The following is a 16531-nucleotide window of genomic DNA, read 5'->3' as shown; positions in this document are numbered from 1 at the left end:
CCCTGCGTAGCCCTGGGCCTCAGTATTCTTATCGGTACCATCAGGTTTGGGCGAGGGGAACCAGATCCCCTTCAGCCTTCACTTTGGGGGATTCTGAGTGTCCGTTTTCTTCTGTAAAGTAGAGACAGCCCCACCTTCCTGGCTGTGTGATCTTGGCTAATGGTTTTGGACTTGAACATCTTCATCAGTAACATGGAGACAGTGACTGTACCTACAGGCTACCGTGCAACTCAGAAGGAGGCTACGCATGTGAAGCCCCTAAGAACGGAGCCCGTAAGCGTGGGCGCTGTTAGAGCCTCTGCGGTCTTATTACCATCCTCATCCTCGCCGTCAGGGGCTCTCCTGCCTGCCTCGGAGGCTGAGAGCGCTTTGAGGAGCTGGCACACCTGTGAGACTTGTCGGGTGTCTTCATGTGGGAGGGGTGGAGAGTGGAAATACCTGGGGCCGAAGTGGATCGGGGGCCAGGGCCTGAGCACTTTCTGGAGGTGGCGAAGATGGAGGGCGGTCCATCGCTGTCCCTGGCATGGCGGCTGGCTCTAGGGGTGAGAACCACGCAGGGTGAGGTACCACTGCCAAGCTGCATGGGAAGACGAGATCCTGAGGCCCAGCTGCCTCAAGCGGGAGCTTGGAACTGGAGCAGGGAAAGCGGTGGAAGTGGCTGCGGGACTTGAGGAAGGGGTACATTTGAGATTAGCCTGGGAGGATGCAGAGGACTGCAGGAGGCTGAGCGGGAGGGGGGGACAGGGAAACTGAGTTGCCCCAGAGCCCCTGTTTCCTCATCTGATCCTGGGGGGTGGGTAAGTGACATGTTGCATTTTATGTGTTTATGAATGCCTAACATGGTGAGTACAACCCAGAAGCTGCCTCCTCTCCTTTCTCTAGTCTAACACTTGAAGAGAGAAGAATTTGGAAGTTGTAGGAGCTGTCGGGTCGGGGTGGGCAGGGTGGCCCTCAGTGACTCAGGCTGTCTTGGCCCTGGCGTGAGTTGTCTCTGTGCTCTGGGCCTTCATTTTCCCACCTGTAAAATGGGGAGATTTTTCTGTGTTTTTTGTTTGTTTTTTTTTGTTTTTTTCTGTGACCACCTTTGCTGAGTGGTGGGTCAAGCAAGAGAATTGGGACAGTGAAGGTTAAAGGACATGACATCCACCAGCCCCTGACCCGTCGTAGGTGTGTCCCCTTCTCAGTGGCCACTGGCTACTCCCTGGCCTTCCTGCTGCCCCTCTTTGCTGATGCTGGTCCCTCTGCCTGAAACACCGTCCTGCCGGAACCTGACTCCTGTGGGCTGATCCAGGTCGGGGAGGGGGCCGGACCGTGCCTGGCAAGCAGGTGTTGAAATTCCATAGCCCACAACGTGGCAGACCAGTTCTCGGTGAAGCCGGTGCTCCCTCCTCCCGGGCTGCACGCCGTGAGTGTGGGGTGTCTGGGGCATCTTAAGAAGCACATCACCTGTCGTCATCCTTTCACCCCGTCAGCCGGAGCAGCTGAAGGGCAAAGCTTTTCTGCACCGTCAACACTGGGGCCACACAGCCAGGTTTTCCCGCCGCAGCCGGAGGCACGTCAGCGTGGGCAGTGGATCCGGTCTGCCAGGCCAGCTGCTATCTACACGCTGGGGTCTGTGCTCGGTCTTCTGGGACCAGGAGTGCCGGCTGCCCACGCAGCCTGGCTTTGGAAACAAAAGGCTCATGCAAGTTTATCTGCTGGGGTGCAGCTTAGAATCGCTAGCGGGGAGTGGGGCCACTCCACGAGCCATCTGCAGGGGAGCTCATTAGAAATGCGGCCTGTTCGCCCCACCCCAGCCCTGCTGAATCCGGTCTGCATCTGAGCCCATGTGTGATGCCCATGCTTGTCACAGTGTGAGCAGGGGCTAGGCCTCAGTCCCAGCCTTGCTGAAAGCTGTGTGACCTTAGACCAGTGACCTCACCTCTCTGAACCTCAGCTCTCTCATCTGCAAAATGGGTTTGGGGGGAAATCCTTTGCCCCAGAGAGTTAATAGTTCACATGAAAGCTGATGAGATATGTGTATGAGGCGCTAAGCCCAGTGCATGCGTGGTACCCAGACGTGCTCACCAATCAATGGCTGCTTCTGTTGATGCTAACGTGGCTTGAGTTCTTGGTCTGGGTGGACTTGGGGCCAGTGGTCCTCCTTCTCTGGGCCTCATTTTTCTCATCTGTACAATGGGTCTGTTGACTCCTGCCCCACCTTCCTCATGAGAAGGTTGCTGAAAGGAAAAGTGAGAGGGGGCTGGGCTTGGGGAATGGGTGTGTGTGTAGTGGGGAGATGTCCCTGGCGCCTGCATCTTCATCCCTCGCTGCCCCCTTCTCTGCTGCTCCTGCTGTTGCTGTAAGACGCAGTCGTGAGGCCAGGCGCTGGCACCTGCTCTGCGCAGTGGCTTTGGAGTCAGGTTCTCTGCCCCCACTCAGAGCTGCATGGCCAGGAGGGATGATTCAGCGTGGGACCTGCCCTCTGGGCCTTGGCTTCTCTTGAGGGAAGCCCTGGATGCCCCATGCTGCTGGGTGGGGGCAGGGGCTGCCTGTGGACTTCTCCCCACCGGGGACTTCTGTCCCCCACATTGGGCTTGGGGGTGAACTCCTGGCCTGGCCCTTGACACATTGGATGACCTTGCAAATTTCTGGCACATTGTGGGCCTCAGTTTCCCTATTTGTACAACGAAGGTGTTCAGTGAGAATGTCCCGCCTGGGTTAGACCCTTAGGTTCCTTCTCTGCCCCTTGGCTTCCTCTGTGTCCTTCATCCCTGGGAGAAGCCCCCACCCAGCCCCACTGCCCTCGAGGTGCTGGAGCCTGTGGCCCACAGCAGGTCTAGGCCTGGCTGCCAATGTCAGGGCTGATAAAGATCAAAGAGAACAGGGGAGAGGGGTGTGTGTGCGTGTTTGTGTGTGTGTCTGTACGTCCCTCCGGGAGCCCTAGCCAGGCCCGTCTCGTCTCGTGTGGGAGAAAGGAGGAATTTTCCTCTGTGTGTGCAAACAGTATCCGTTTTCTCTAATTTCCAAAAGCTGGTGACGTAACCCACTCTCCATCCATCCCTCCCCCTGGCCTATTTTTAGCTGCCCCGGCAGCATCCTAAAGGCTTCCAGATCTGCCTGCTCAGAGGCCATGTAGGGAGGCGGCAGTGGGGCGAGGAAAGAGAGGAGCTGTCTGTCTGTCCCAGGATGGAGAGGGAAGAGATCCTGCCCCTGGCTTCCTCTGGGGAGGGAGGCGGTCTGGGTGAGGAGCCGGGTTAGGGCTTTGATTGGTCCTGGGTCCTGGGGGAGCCCAGCAGGGTTACGAGCACTCAATCTGGAGCCTCGAGCCCAGGGACTGAGTCCTGGCTCCACCGGTCTGCACCCTGACCTTGGGCACCTGACTCTGTGCCTGCCTCTCTGCACCTGTAACGTGGGGATAATGGAGGCGCCTGAGCTAGAGGGCTGTTATGACGATTGAATTAGGTCATGGAGACGGGGGCCTCACACAAAGTAAGCCCTCAGTTAAGGCGAGCTGGTATTGCCACGGCGAGTGTATCGTTATCGTCTCATCCAGCCTCCAGTGACTGCTGGGGAATACCGTTAGCCCGCTGTGCCTTCTCCTCCCTGTCACTTCCTATCCAGCTTCGGCCCGCGTGTGCACGAACCAGACAGGACACGTAAAGCCGGGAACAGGGCCGGGCATGCAATAAGCGCTAGAGAAGTGAGCGCTGTGTTTGTTATTTTTTGTTTTCTGTAATAAAACAGACTTAGGTTTGAAGTCCAGCCCTACTCACTAACTAGCTGTGTGTCTTTGGGCAGGGCACTTGACTTCTCTGAGCCTCCGGTCCTCATCTGTCCGGTACAGTGATGCCTTTGTTGGTGAGGGTAGCCTACGGGACCACAGACTCTAAGATCGAGAGAGTTAGCACAATAAAAGTGCTTCTTGCGGGTGCCAAGAACAGCCTGGCTCCTGCGTGCCAGCCTCGATATTGCATCTTGCAGCCACGGCAGGAGCAGCAGCGTCTGCACAGCACTTTACAGTTTGCCTTCACCTCCCATGGTGCTGTGCTCATGCCTGAAGCATGCCATTCGTCAGCACCACCTGGTATTATGGCCTGTGTCCACCTGGCTGTCTCTGCCCCACCCCGACCCCCACGATGGGAGCTCCTGGAGGGCAGGCAGGGGTGGAGTCACTGCTGTGCCCGGGACAGGCCCAGGGTGGCTGCCTGCACGGTGTGAGGCAGGACTGGCATGAGAGGCTCCCTTTGACCGCCTGTCCTTCTTGGCTCTTACAGATGGGAGGAGGAGCTGGCCAAGAGCATGAACCTGCAGACCGTGGTGGACACGCTGAAGGAGGTAAGAGCCCCCAGAGGTCCTGATCAGAAGAGGCGCAGTCCTCAGGCGGCACAGTCCTCAGGGGGCAAAGCCGGGGGCAGTTCCCAGCACAGCCCCTATTCGGTTATTTTCTGCTGCCTCAGTCTCTCCTGGATGGGGCCAAGGGGCCTCTTCTGTCCCCTGCTTTGGAGCGAGGCGGGGACCGAAGTGTTGCAGCAAAGTTCAGGTACAGGTGTTGGGAAGCCTGGGTCCAAGTCCTGGTGCTGCCCCAGCTTGTGGGGTGACCTTGGGCTAGTGACTCCCCTCTCCTGCCTCTTCTCCCCACCTGGATGGTGTTTAAGTCCCCCGCTCCCCCCCCCCTAGCTTGCAGGACCTGACTTGGGGCCAGTGGGCAGGTCACCAGGTGGGCGCCCAGCCCGAGTGGGCTCTCCAGGGCGAGCGTGAGGACCTTCCTTGCTATTCCGGCTCGGTAGCTCTGTGTTCTGGGCCCTGTACTCATCCGCCTGCTGGGTACCCTACGCGACTTCACCTTCCAGCCTCTCCTTTCCTGTCAGCCAAATGGGTACAAGAATAGTGACCCCATGAGAAGGCATGGAAAACTCTTCCAAATATTTTTAAAAATTGCTTTCTGATACTTAAAAAAAAAGTATCTTCTAAGCAAGTTAGAGACAGATTAAAATAATATCAATACTTCGACGGGAGAGGATGGACGTCCCCGCTTTGATAACAAAAGTGCTTTTCACTTTCCAAACAACATGCTCATGCTGAAATGTTTGGAAGGCTGAGGAGAGCTTAGAGAAGAAAAGAAAGCCGCCTCCAGCTCTGCCCCCACCCCGTGGCACATTGGTGTGCGACCTTCCGGTCATTCCCATGCAAACACACGCTCCAGGTGTGTCTGTTCGATTAGGTTGGCACTTGCCATTTTGGAGACCAGGGCGGTCAAATATTGGCGATGTCACACGAATGGACCTAATATCTTAACCTGTGGGGACCACTTATTGCATTACTTGCTCTTTTCCTCTTACTGTCTGCCATGGGTCTGCGTGCCGTAATATCCCTTTGAGAAGTGTTTTAAGCTGAGTGCTGGGAAGCCAGGCTGGGCCAAGGTCCTTGGCACCCCATCCCCAGCCATCAGGTGCCTGGCCTGGCTGGGCCCAGGTGTCCAGTCCCTCCTGCCCTCAGGGTGCCCGGCCCCCCTAAACCCTCCCCATCTCTGTCCCCATAGGCGGCGCAGGAGGCCGAAGCCATCCAGGAGGAGATGAACGAGACGATCGAGAGGCTGAAGGCCGAGCTGGTGGTGTTTAAGGGGCTCATGAGTGATGTAAGTGCACTGGCTGCCACCCAGGTGTCATCACCTCCCCCTCACCTATCATGCAGAATGCTTCATTCACTCCGAGGCTCCAGAGCTCGGCTTCTAGTTAGAGTCCTGGCTGCGCGATGGACTGCGAGGATGACCGATGCATCAGAGACCAGGCGCCCCCTCCTGCCCTCCCTCTTCCGCTTCCCTTGGTCTGAGTAGAGATGCATTAATCTGCCGCTTAACCCATCCTGCCTCCCGAGGCTCCTGGGACGGTCTGTGTGTGTTGGCTCCGACTCTTCCCCAGCTCGCCAGGATGTGGCGGGTGGTGGCCGTGGGCCTCAGTGTCCGGGCACAGGTCGAGGGAGGCCTGTGCCATGCCATCCCGAGAGGCTCCCAGGCCAGTGGCCTTCCACGGGGCTGCTCTGTACCGTCGGGGAAGGCGAGCGTGTGCTTCCTTTTGCCAATCAGAGCCCTTCTGCGTGGCCGCCTCCCTGCCGGGGACCTGGGTCTCCGGCCACCTGCACGCAGGGGGCGGTGTGTAGGGAGACGCGCCAGAAGGAGAAGGTGCCCGTTGCTGGGCAACTCGTCCAGGTGTGGCCTCTGGTCCTGAGGGGCGTGAAGCCAGGTGTGGCTGGGAGAAGCCTCCCGGGGCTCCAGGTGGAGGCCATCTGGCTCCCCTCCCTGGGGTCCTGGGGGACCCCCTGTCCTGGGCAGACCCCCGCTGTCAGCCATGGGAGGAATCCTGAAGAGAGAGCCGCCTTGGCAGGCACCTCCGTGGGGACAGTGGGGCAGGCTGGGTGGGAAAGAAGGGAGCCTTTCAGCGCGGGATCGCCTTTGTGTTGTCTTTGCTCGAACAGAAGAAACAGTGACACTGTGTCTGCTGAGAGGTGTCGTCCAGCCCTTAGGGAGCCCGCCAGCGCGGTCTCACACTGTCCACTCGGTGCCAGAGCCTTTAGCTCCCACGGCCCCGCCACCCCTGCCCCAGCCTGAGCAGCGCTGACCCAACCCTGCACGCCCATCAAGGCCGGCCTCGGACTCCGGGGCCTCCCACCCGACACCTAGGGTCCTCCACCCCTCTCTGTCCAGCAGGGGCCTGGGAGCAGCGCCCCCACGCCATGCCTGCTCCATCCCTCGCTCATGTTACCCCTGCTGTCCTCCCTGCAGCCCATGACAGACCTGGACACAAAGATCCAAGAAAAGGCCATGAAGGTGGACATGGACATCTGCCGCCGAATCGATATCACGGCCAAGCTGTGCGATGTCGCACAGCAGCGGAACTCGGAAGACGTGTCCAAGATCTTCCAGGTGACTAGGGCCACCCTGCTCACCACCGCCACTCCCACCTGCCACTGCCACCCTCCCGGAGAGCCCCAGCCTCAACCCCTGCCTGGCCAGCCCTGCTCCCCTCACATCCTCCCCCCCACCCCCCGGCCCCCGAGGCAGCGTGGCCTCCCCAGGAGAGCGTAGACTCAGGGACTCTAGACTCAGGCTGGCCCGACTCCATCCTCAAGGCTGACGGCTTCATCCTGTGGCTGAGGAGACCTCTCACCCGGGGGTGACAGGATGGGGCTCCAGGACGGCAATGGCAGAGCTGGGACTAGAACTCGGGTCTCCTGACCCTGCAGGGCTCCGTCCACCCGCCCACATTGGGTTCACTGGCCGGCTTCCTGCCTCTTCCTCGAGGTGCCAGGCTGTGGGTGCGCTGGCTGAGCTGGCTGAGCCCTGGCAGATGAGCCTCGGGAATCCAGGGACGAGCCCGTTGGCCTTAGTCTGGTTTTCATTCCCACTGAAGAGGCGCTCCGTCTTTCCCCTCCCCCCTCCCCCCTCCGTGAGCAAGTGTGTGTCCCGAGGAGAGGCGATGGGTTGATGGGTTCACGGCCGCTGTCCCCGGGCTGGCTGGTCCCGCCGCCTGAAGGCCGCGTCCTTCTCCGAAGGCTGCTTCTGGAGTCTGGGTTGTGGCTGAGCTTTTGCTAGCCCAGGGCAGTGTGTTGTTGCTTTCAGCGTGTGACTTTGGATGTAGCCGGGTGAGGCCTGGGCATCCCTGGGCCCCCGTCCCCCTCCGGGCCTCCTCGCTGCCCCTCTGCTGGGAAGCAGGGAGCACCATGTCAGCCTTGGTTTGGTTTGCTCACGGCTTGTCTGCGGGGAGTGGAGGGAGCTTGGTGAAGCTGGGGCCGCCGCCTGTTGCCTTTGCATGTGAGCAAGGGGGCTCTGGGAGGCAAGGAGCCCTCTGGGCCTCCGTCAGGGCTCCTCTGGCTCCCTGGCTGGCGCCGAGACATCCCAGGTGATTCTGTACCCCAGTCTAGCTCGCTCCTCTCCCCAGATCTGGTGGTGACTTTTCTGGTGAAGGGGTGAGCTGAGCCGGCCAGGGTCCAGGCTGTCTGTGTCTTCCATCCCGCATGTCTCCCCACCTCATGCTTCCTGCTAACGTCGCCTGCTTCTTAGAGGACCTGTGCATCTTTCCTGGCAGTAGCTGGCCCCAGCCACGCTCCATCTATCCCGTGAGATGCTGGCTCCCTTCCCGGCCCACCCCGACCCTCCATCCCTGCAGAGCCTCCCAGTTACCTCGATCTCTTCCTTTCCGGGTCAGGTGGTCCCCAAAAAGAAAGAGCGTAAGGTGGCTTCGGACGATGACATCTCCGAGCAGGACGGGGAGGTGAACCGGTTCTCGGATGAAGAGGTCGGCTCTGTGAACATCACAGACGAGATGAAGCGCATGTTTAACCAGCTGTGAGTACTCCGCTGCCCCCGCCGGGGCTCCGCTCTGCTCCCCCAGGTCACCACCCAGGCAGGGGTGGCAAACTGGGGGCCTGGGTTGAAAGTAGCCCACAGGTGTGTTCTGCTGGGCCTGCATACTGAACACATTTGCATTCATTGTTAACCTTTATAATTAGGGAAGTTCCCCATTTTCAGGAAGGACCAGTGGTCGTGGTGGTCGTATTTGTGTGGGAGTCTTGGCCAAGCCTCAGACACACTCCGACTGGTTTTCCTTGTGGTGGGACGGCTGAGCTGAGCCACACGCCGGCCACCACACTGGCCGAGCATCCTCCGTCTGTAGGATGCTTTACAAACGTGACTTCATCGACTCCAGACTATCAGCCCAGGAAGTGGGGTTATCACTCCCCTTTTGTAGACAAGGAAACTGAGGCTCAGGGAAGCGCCCTGGCTGAGACCACTCCGCTAATACATGGCTGAGCTGGGATTCGGAGCCTGGCCCATCTACCTGTGTCCTCTCCCTCTGAGATGCTGCCTGGGTTAGTGGCAGACTGTAGGTTGGACATGGTCAGTGGTGGGATGGAACCGGCTTGTACCAGCTGATAGTTCACGTCTGCCGGCTCCAGGTTCAGTGATGGCACAATAGTAGCTTAAATTTGCCAGTGTGGAAAATTGGCAAATGCTACCAAGAAGGGCTGACTTCTGCCCCCACCCCCCCCCCAAAAAAAAGCTGTTTTACCCGAAGCTCACTGTGTAGAGTGATCTGGGGCAGGGATGCTTTGTGACTGTGGCCTGTCCAGGTCCATGCTCTCAACTCAGCTCCAGCTCTACTCTAATCCATATAGCACCCTAAAATGGGGTAGGAGCCCTAGCTGGTTTGGCTTAATGGATAGAGCGTCTGCCTGCGGACTGAAAGGTCCCAGGTTCGATTCCGGTCAAGGGCACATGCCTGGGTTGCGGGCTCGATCCCCAGTGTGGGGTGTGCGTGAGGCAGCCGGTCAATGATTATCTCTCATCATTGATATTTCTATCTCTCCCTCACCCTTCCTCTCTGAAATCAATAAAAATATATTTAAAAAAATAAATAAAATAAAATGGGGTAAGAAAGGGAAGGGGAGGGGAGAGGTGTCCCTTTGGGCATTGCATGACTTGCCTAAAGGCCTGGAGTCAACGGGCAGGGCTGGGGCTGGTCTCTGGGGTCACCTTTCCCCTGTCCCGGTGACCTGCTCCTGGCTCTCTGTCTAGGGTCCCTTGCAGTTGGGCTCCTGAGCCCTGAGAACTCAGCTTTTCCCCAGAACTCCACCCCTCCCCCTCTTCCTCACACCCCCCTACATCAGTCTCAGGGCTGAGCAAGCTGTCTGACCAATGCCTCTCCCCTGAGGTCCCCGGTCTCCAACAGCAGGGCTAGGTTTGCCATCTCTGCTCTGATGGCATCATAAAACCCCCAGAACCCTTCCTGAGAGGGTGCGGGACTCTCCTAATGCTTCCTGTAAAGATCACTCTGCCCAGCCCCTTCCTGTTCAAAGGGGGAAACTGAGGATCAGAGAGGGATGTGGGAGATGGGGTGGAGCCTGGCCCCCGGTGGTCAGTCCAGTGCTTTGTCCCCAACCAGCTGTCCTCATGCCTGGAAGAGCTGTCCATCTGCCCTCTCCGGGCACCATCTCTGCCCTGGTCCCTTTGCAGCCGAGCGAGCCCGGCTACTTGGCAAGGAGACTGTGGGGACGGCAGGGGTGCGTTGGCGTCCCAAGATGGGGCTGCGTTTGGGGATTGCTGTTGGAAGGTGACAAGAAGACTCCCAGACGCTTGATTCCTCTTTGACATCCCCCCTCCCAAATCTCTATTCTCATCTTTTGCTGACAAGAGGGGTTTGGGGGATAACCCTTGGTTGGGTCTAGGACTAGGTTTTCCGAACGTTGCTGTGGGCATTCCTGAGCCCAAGGCAGAATTGTATGCCCCCACAGACCCAGACTGGGTTCATTTGGTTGAATTAAAGGGCTTCTCTGAAGAAATCATTGTCTTCATTTTCATAAAGTCACCAGGGAAGCAGTAGGCTGCTTAGGAATGGGTGAGCTGAGAGGGACAGTCCCAAGAGCTGGTCCGGGGGTGCCCTTGGCCCGGCACCTGTGTGCACAAAATTAGATTGATATGGTGGTGAAGTACCTAAGTTAAAAAAAAAACACCTCCAATCACCCAAGGCCATGCTGACCCCACCCTAGGTGGAGCCCTAGCCCCCGCCCCTCCATCTCCGCTGCTTGCTGAGATTCAAGCCAGAGACTGCCCCGGGCCAGTTCCACTGAAATCTTTGAATAATGCACCCGTGTCTGGGCTGTTTTGTTTTGATCAAAATCTGTTGCTTGGGCTTCAGACCAATGAGAAGGGGAGGAATTGGCTACTTTTTCTGGGTGGTGGCCAGCTCTCCTCCTCAGCCCCGCCTTCCAGATCTATAGGGAGGGCGGGGGTTGCCTCTTCCCAGCCCTTTCTCTGGTCCATCTTCCGGTCTTTGATGGTTTCCTATTCCTCGGCTGGGGTTTCCTTCAGATCCCAGACCCTGGGAAGGAAATGAAGTCAGCAGTTGAGTATGTGATGCACTGATAGTGGACCCCAGAGGCTTGTCTGAAGCTAGTCTAGCCCGTGGCTCCTCCCCCTGCAGCCAGGTCCTCAGCTCTGCTCCCTGGACTCACAGAGCCCCCTATAGGCTCTGACAGGAACTGCATTTTGAAGATGAGCCTGGCTCCAGGGGGTTCTCTGGGCAGCTTTTTACCAGAAATTCTTTCTTCTTGAGCCCTGCCCAGTGGCCCCAGCCTGGGCCATTTTTGGAAGGTTGGGCGAATCCAGGAAGGAGTTGAGGGAGGGAGTGTAGCAGTGGGGAGAGCCCTGGGATGGGAGTCTGGAGACTTGGAACCCACTTTCTTCTTGGCTAATTCTCCTGGTCCAGTGATTTAACCCCTGTTGACATCAGCCTTCTCACCTGATTAGTGGGCATATTGGGCTGAGTGGTTCTTAAGGTCCCCTCCAGTTGGGGTAACCATGCATCTCCAGAAACCCCTCAGTCCCAGGCAATCCTGTATGGTCTGGCTCCCTACTTCCAGCCCTAGTGAATAGGGGAGCCCTGAAGTCACCCAGGCTGTGAATTCAAATGTGACTTTCAGCACGTATTGTTCCGGAAGTCTACCTGATCCTTCTGAGCCTCAGTTTCCTCACCTGTAAAGTGGGAATAATAATCAAGCTTGTCTCATGGGATGGGTGTGAGGATAGAATAAATTGCATTTTAGTAAGTGCCCAGAAGCCAGTCTGTGAATGAAAAACTTACAAGATCGGACTTGGGAGGAAATTGCCTTTAGTCTCCATTGATGATAAAGCCTGGCCTCTTAAAAACATACATTTTAAAGTGTATAAAGAGCATGTAAAAACATTCTGCATTTTAAAAGAGTTTAACTCCACGGATAAGGCCCGCGTCCCCTTCGCCACCACCTCTGTCTCTTTAGGAATACACCCATTTGGGCAGCACCTGTCTCTCTCCCGTCCTGGCCCCTGGAGCCTGGCTCCCGCTCAGTCCCGCCCTCCTTGTCACCCCCCAGGCGGGAGACCTTTGATTTTGATGACGACTGTGACAGCCTGACGTGGGAGGAGAACGAAGACACACTGCTGCTCTGGGAGGACTTCACCAACTGCAACCCAAGTATCGACCTGCAGGGCGAGGTGAGTGGGGCCAGGCTTCCCAGGGGCCGGGAGGTGGGGACCAGGGACACCTCCTTTCAATTATCCCTCCTCCCCATTCTTTCCCTGCAGCCCCCCCCCCCCCCAGCTAAATGCTCCCCTTTGATCTGTTTCCCCAGCAAGAGGAAAACTTGGGCAACTTGATCCATGAGACGGAATCCTTCTTCAAGACGAGAGACAAGGAGTACCAGGAGACGATAGGCCAGATCGAGGTGAGGGCTCAGCCTGTGCAGCCCCCTCGTCGAGACCCCTGGGGACTAAGTTGCTACCTAGGCAGGGGCTGGTAGCCTGGGGTGGCCACAGGCTCTGGAGTCGGGAGGCCTACCAGTTCCCTTGGTGCTGGGAAAGCCATCCCCCTCTTAGGGCCTCAGTTTCCTAATCTGTGAAATGGGAGTAGTGATCCCTGTCTGCTCCAGGGAGGTTTTATTTAAGTTATTCAACTGAGATGGTGATCCCAAAATAATGAGAGCTGGCATTTGAGTGACATCAAGTGACACTAGGCACCGAGTAAGCCCATTACAAGTACACCCTTCCTAGTCTGTGCATACCCTAGTGTGGACCTGCAGGTACCCAGGTACCCTATGCAGTAGGTACTGAGCATCCTGTGTTACAGAGGAGGACATGAGGCTAACAGAGACCAATGACTTGGCCAAGGCTCCCAGCCAGCACACAGCCTTGGAGCCCCGCCCTCTGTGCCCGAGAGCCTGCACGTGGCCATGTCTGCCCGTGAGGTCACTGCTGTTGTCATGCTGGAGAAAGAGGGGCCCAGGGGGAGTCTCCTTTGGTGGAGGAGAAGGGTCAGAAATGTGAAGACGTGAGGACTTTTCTAATCAAGGCCACAGAAAGGAGAGCAGAGGTGCTGGGTGGAGAAGGGTTGGTAGAACCAGGTGGGCTCATCAGGGAAGGCTGCCCCGTGGTTGCTAAGCAACCATTCCCCTTTCACCAGAAGCCCTTCTAGAGGCCATGGGGATGGGTATCGGAGAGAACAAAGGCCAAGGCAGGGTCTTGCGGGCGTGGTGCCCAGGGGTGGTCTTGAGGCCGCCAGCACTCAGGCGGTGGGAGGGGATTGCTGAGGGTTTGCTGTGAGGATGACTTGGCCTCACCTTACCCCATGTGGGTTCCCCTCAGCTCGAGCTGGCCACAGCCAAGAGCGACATGAACCGACACTTGCATGAGTACATGGAGATGTGCAGCATGAAGCGTGGCCTGGACGTGCAGATGGAGACCTGCCGCCGGCTCATCAAAGGCTCTGCGGACAGGTGCCTGGCCCTTCCTCCCTGGGGATTCAGCAGTTGGGTTCTTGCGGGAAATTTATGAGGCTGCAACTTACAAGTCTGGCCTGTTTCATCTGCTCAGCACACGTGTCAGGCCATGCATCCATGAATATTAGTCACCTACCTACTGCATGCTAGATGACTTCCCTATTCACCTAGCTCCCTGCACCCACTGACTCAACAGCTACTTGTTGGAGGCCTGCTCTGTGCAAGGCCGTGGGGATACAGTGATGAGCATCGCAGTCATAGCCCCTGCCCTAGGGAGCTCACACCCCCTTTCTGCTGAACTGGGGAGTGGAGAAGGTGGGCAGGACACTCCTCTCCACCATGGCTGATGGGACCCCCATTTGCCCATCGGAAGCACTTTCACATCCTTTCCCATATTCCACACCGGTGGGCCAGGTGGGCCAGGGCCCTTTTATTTGCTGGGGTGGCTGACACCCCCCAAAAAAGACAGAGCCTCTGTCTTTAAGGAACACACAGCCTCGTCCAACCGGCATGGTTCAGTGGTTGAGCATTGCCCTATGAACCAGGAGGTCATAGTTCAATTCCCGGTCAGGGCACATGCCCAGGTTGTGGCTCGATCCCCAGTGTGGGATCTGCAGGAAGCAGCCCATCAGTGATTCTCTCTCATCATTGATGTTTCTAGCTCTTTCTCCGTCTCCCTTCCTCTCAGAAATCCATAAAAATATATATATTTAAAAAAATAAAGGAACACACAGCCTTGTTGGGGAGATAGCCACGCTACTAATAAAATGGGATAATACATGGAAAGCACTTGGCACAAAGCGCAAATAAATGTTCCTTGTAGTTGTTTCTCTTTATTATGACGACATTCCCGCAGGCTGAGGTTCAGGCTGTAGGAGAGGGAGGGCAGCTCTGTGGGAAGCTTTGCGTGGGGCCCTGGGCTCAGCAAGTCCTACCGTTAGCTCACGGAACCCCCCAGATCCACTGTCGTTATCTCCCCTGTGTAGGTGGAGGAGCGGAAGCTCAGGCAGGTCAAAGAGTTTGCCCAAGGGCCCCAGCTCATCAGTGACAGCCAAAATGTGAACTAGTGCTGTTAGCCACTATCCAGTATGGCCTCCCTGTGAGAACGGAGTTAACTGGGGTTGCCTGAGCACATGCCATGTGCCCGTCCCTGTGTTAGGTGGCTTGAGTCTCTTGATGCATGGTCTCTGCTCCCACGGGCTTTCGGTGCCCAGAGCAATTAGAGGCTGGAACGGGAGGCCCCCGGAGCTCTTGAGAGCCATGTTCAACATGTGGGCTTAGGAGATTCTAAGGAAAGCAGAGCAAGGGCGGGGTCTCAGGGAAGGACCCCCTCTGAGGTCAGGCCTTACAGGAGTGGTGGCTCAGCCCTTCCTGCTCCTTAAATCCCTCAGGGGTCCTCAGGCTGCCCCCCACCCCACTGACCCCCGTTCTCTCGTCCTTCCAGGAATTCCCCATCGCCTAGCTCCGTGGCCAGCAGCGACTCAGGAAGTACAGACGAGATCCAGGACGAATTTGAGCGGGAGGCAGACGTGGAGCCCATGGTCAGCTGATGGCTGAGGCCCCCGTGCCTGGTGGTCTTGGTGATGGGGCCTCTGCCCCTTCTCCCCAGGAGGCCAGGAAGGCTCCTCGGAGTGGGGCTCTGGTCCTCACCACACGGACGTCCTCTGCCCTCTCTTCTCTGGAGGCCCCAAGGGACCGCTGCTTCCTTCCTCCCTTCCACTCACCATCAACCCGTGCCCCCTCTCCATCCACCCACCCAAGGAATGGTGCTCTCAATTTCTATTCTCCACGTTACCAATGCAGACTTCTGTCCAGATGATGCAGTGTTAACTGTGCCTTTTCCCTTAAGCTGAGCCACTTTGAGCTCCAAAGAATTATTCCTAGCAGGTGTTTTTATACAAAACTCTAAGGTGAGGGCGGGGCCCCGGTGTGGCAGATTGTGGTTTTCTACCCTCCCACCTGCTGCTCTGATTGGCTATGACCTATGCCCTATGCCCTCCCGTCCTCTGCTGGCCAGCACTGATGGAGTGGGGCTTGGGGTGGCCCACTTCCACCCAGGACGGAGCTGTTTGCCTCGGCGAACCTTCCACGCCTGGGTGGGGACCGCCCCAGGGTTTTTTCACTGACCAAAAGGGGAAAAGATGGAAGGAGGGAGGGAAGACAAATTCTTATTTTCTTTTCGGATCGAGTGGCACAGCGGAGGGACAAGGCACTGTGGGGGAAGGTGGAGCCTCACTGTGTTTAAACTACTATGCAAAAAACAAAACAAAACAACAAAAAAAAAGCAGCTTGCCTTATATATTGTGGAAGGGAGGCCCTCTCCCAGACTCAGGGTTTTCCCGTGAGCTGGGAGGGAGGCCACCGCTAGGGCCATGTCTCTTGCAGCCTGTGAGGGGGTTCGGTCAAGGTCAGGAAAGAGGCCTGGGTCCTGCCAAGCCCTTGGCCACCTGACTGTTTGCTTTCTTGGGACCTCGGTGGGTTGTGGGGGAGGGGGTCTTCTATTGCCCTGATGACTTGATGTTTTCCCCTCTGTTTCCAGCCGACCGTAAGGGGTTGGGGTCTGTAATTTCTCTGTGAGAAAGCCTGAAGGGAACCAGGCCTGCTGTGCCACCCCTTCCCCAGTGGAGCTGGGTCAGGCCCGCCTGCTACCATCTTGGTTCTCCACTGGGCCCAGTCGCCCACGGTCGGGCCAGTGGCAGGCATTGGGAAGGGAAGAGGAGGGAGGCAATGAGGGCTGCTGGCAGGTTGGAGGTGGCAGGCGGCGGCGCTCAGGCGAGAACCATCCTTGTTCCACATCCGCCAGCTTCTTTCCTTACTTCACCAACTGACCCTGGGAGTTAACTGAGCCAGCATCTCCCAGTTAACTGAGTGGGCCTGCGTTGAAGAGCGCTGTGTGAGGCCACCCGCCAAGTCCCGGCTTGGAGCCAGCTGACCAGGCTTTGCTTTTTTTTTTTTTTTTAAGTCTTTTGTCCCCACTCCCGTGGGTGTGATTTGCAGAGTTTTGTTTTTGTTGGCCCAGCAGCTCCCCCTGGAGGTCAAAGGAACACACTGAGCCCGAGGACCAGGACTCCTTACCTCCAGGGCTTATGACTAGAGGCACAAGAGGGGTTCTGGCTTCCAGTAGGTTGTGCCCCCCAGTCTTTCCCCCGCAGGGTACCAACCACCTTTAAAGGCCTTTTTTCTCTTCTGTTTCCCCTACCTGTTTTGCAGTCTTAAAACCATTGTATACAATAGTCACATAATA

At 57.3% G+C, this 16531-nt stretch overlaps 1 protein-coding gene across 2 annotated transcripts in view; it reads left to right on the top strand.

Annotated features, from left to right (window-relative positions):
* IFFO2 (intermediate filament family orphan 2) overlaps positions 1-15542 on the top strand; it is a 41344-nt gene extending 25802 nt beyond the window's left edge. The window contains exons 2-9 of one of the 2 annotated variants that reach the window (XM_080654318.1): positions 4257-4317; positions 5522-5617; positions 6761-6901; positions 8184-8323; positions 11887-12007; positions 12145-12237; positions 13154-13284; positions 14732-15542. In XM_080654318.1, the coding sequence (XP_080510444.1) occupies positions 4257-4317; positions 5522-5617; positions 6761-6901; positions 8184-8323; positions 11887-12007; positions 12145-12237; positions 13154-13284; positions 14732-14837 (889 nt within the window). In that variant the 3' untranslated portion in view covers positions 14838-15542. The remainder of the gene's footprint in view (positions 1-4256; positions 4318-5521; positions 5618-6760; positions 6902-8183; positions 8324-11886; positions 12008-12144; positions 12238-13153; positions 13285-14731) is intronic. The other variant, XM_080654319.1, reaches the window with a different exon arrangement.
* Positions 15543-16531: the final 989 nt, after the last annotated feature.

This window comes from Plecotus auritus (genome assembly GCF_963455305.1).
Source record: "Plecotus auritus genome assembly, chromosome: 2".
Lineage (NCBI taxonomy): Eukaryota > Metazoa > Chordata > Mammalia > Chiroptera > Vespertilionidae > Plecotus > Plecotus auritus.
This window is presented reverse-complemented; position numbering and strand designations above follow the sequence as displayed.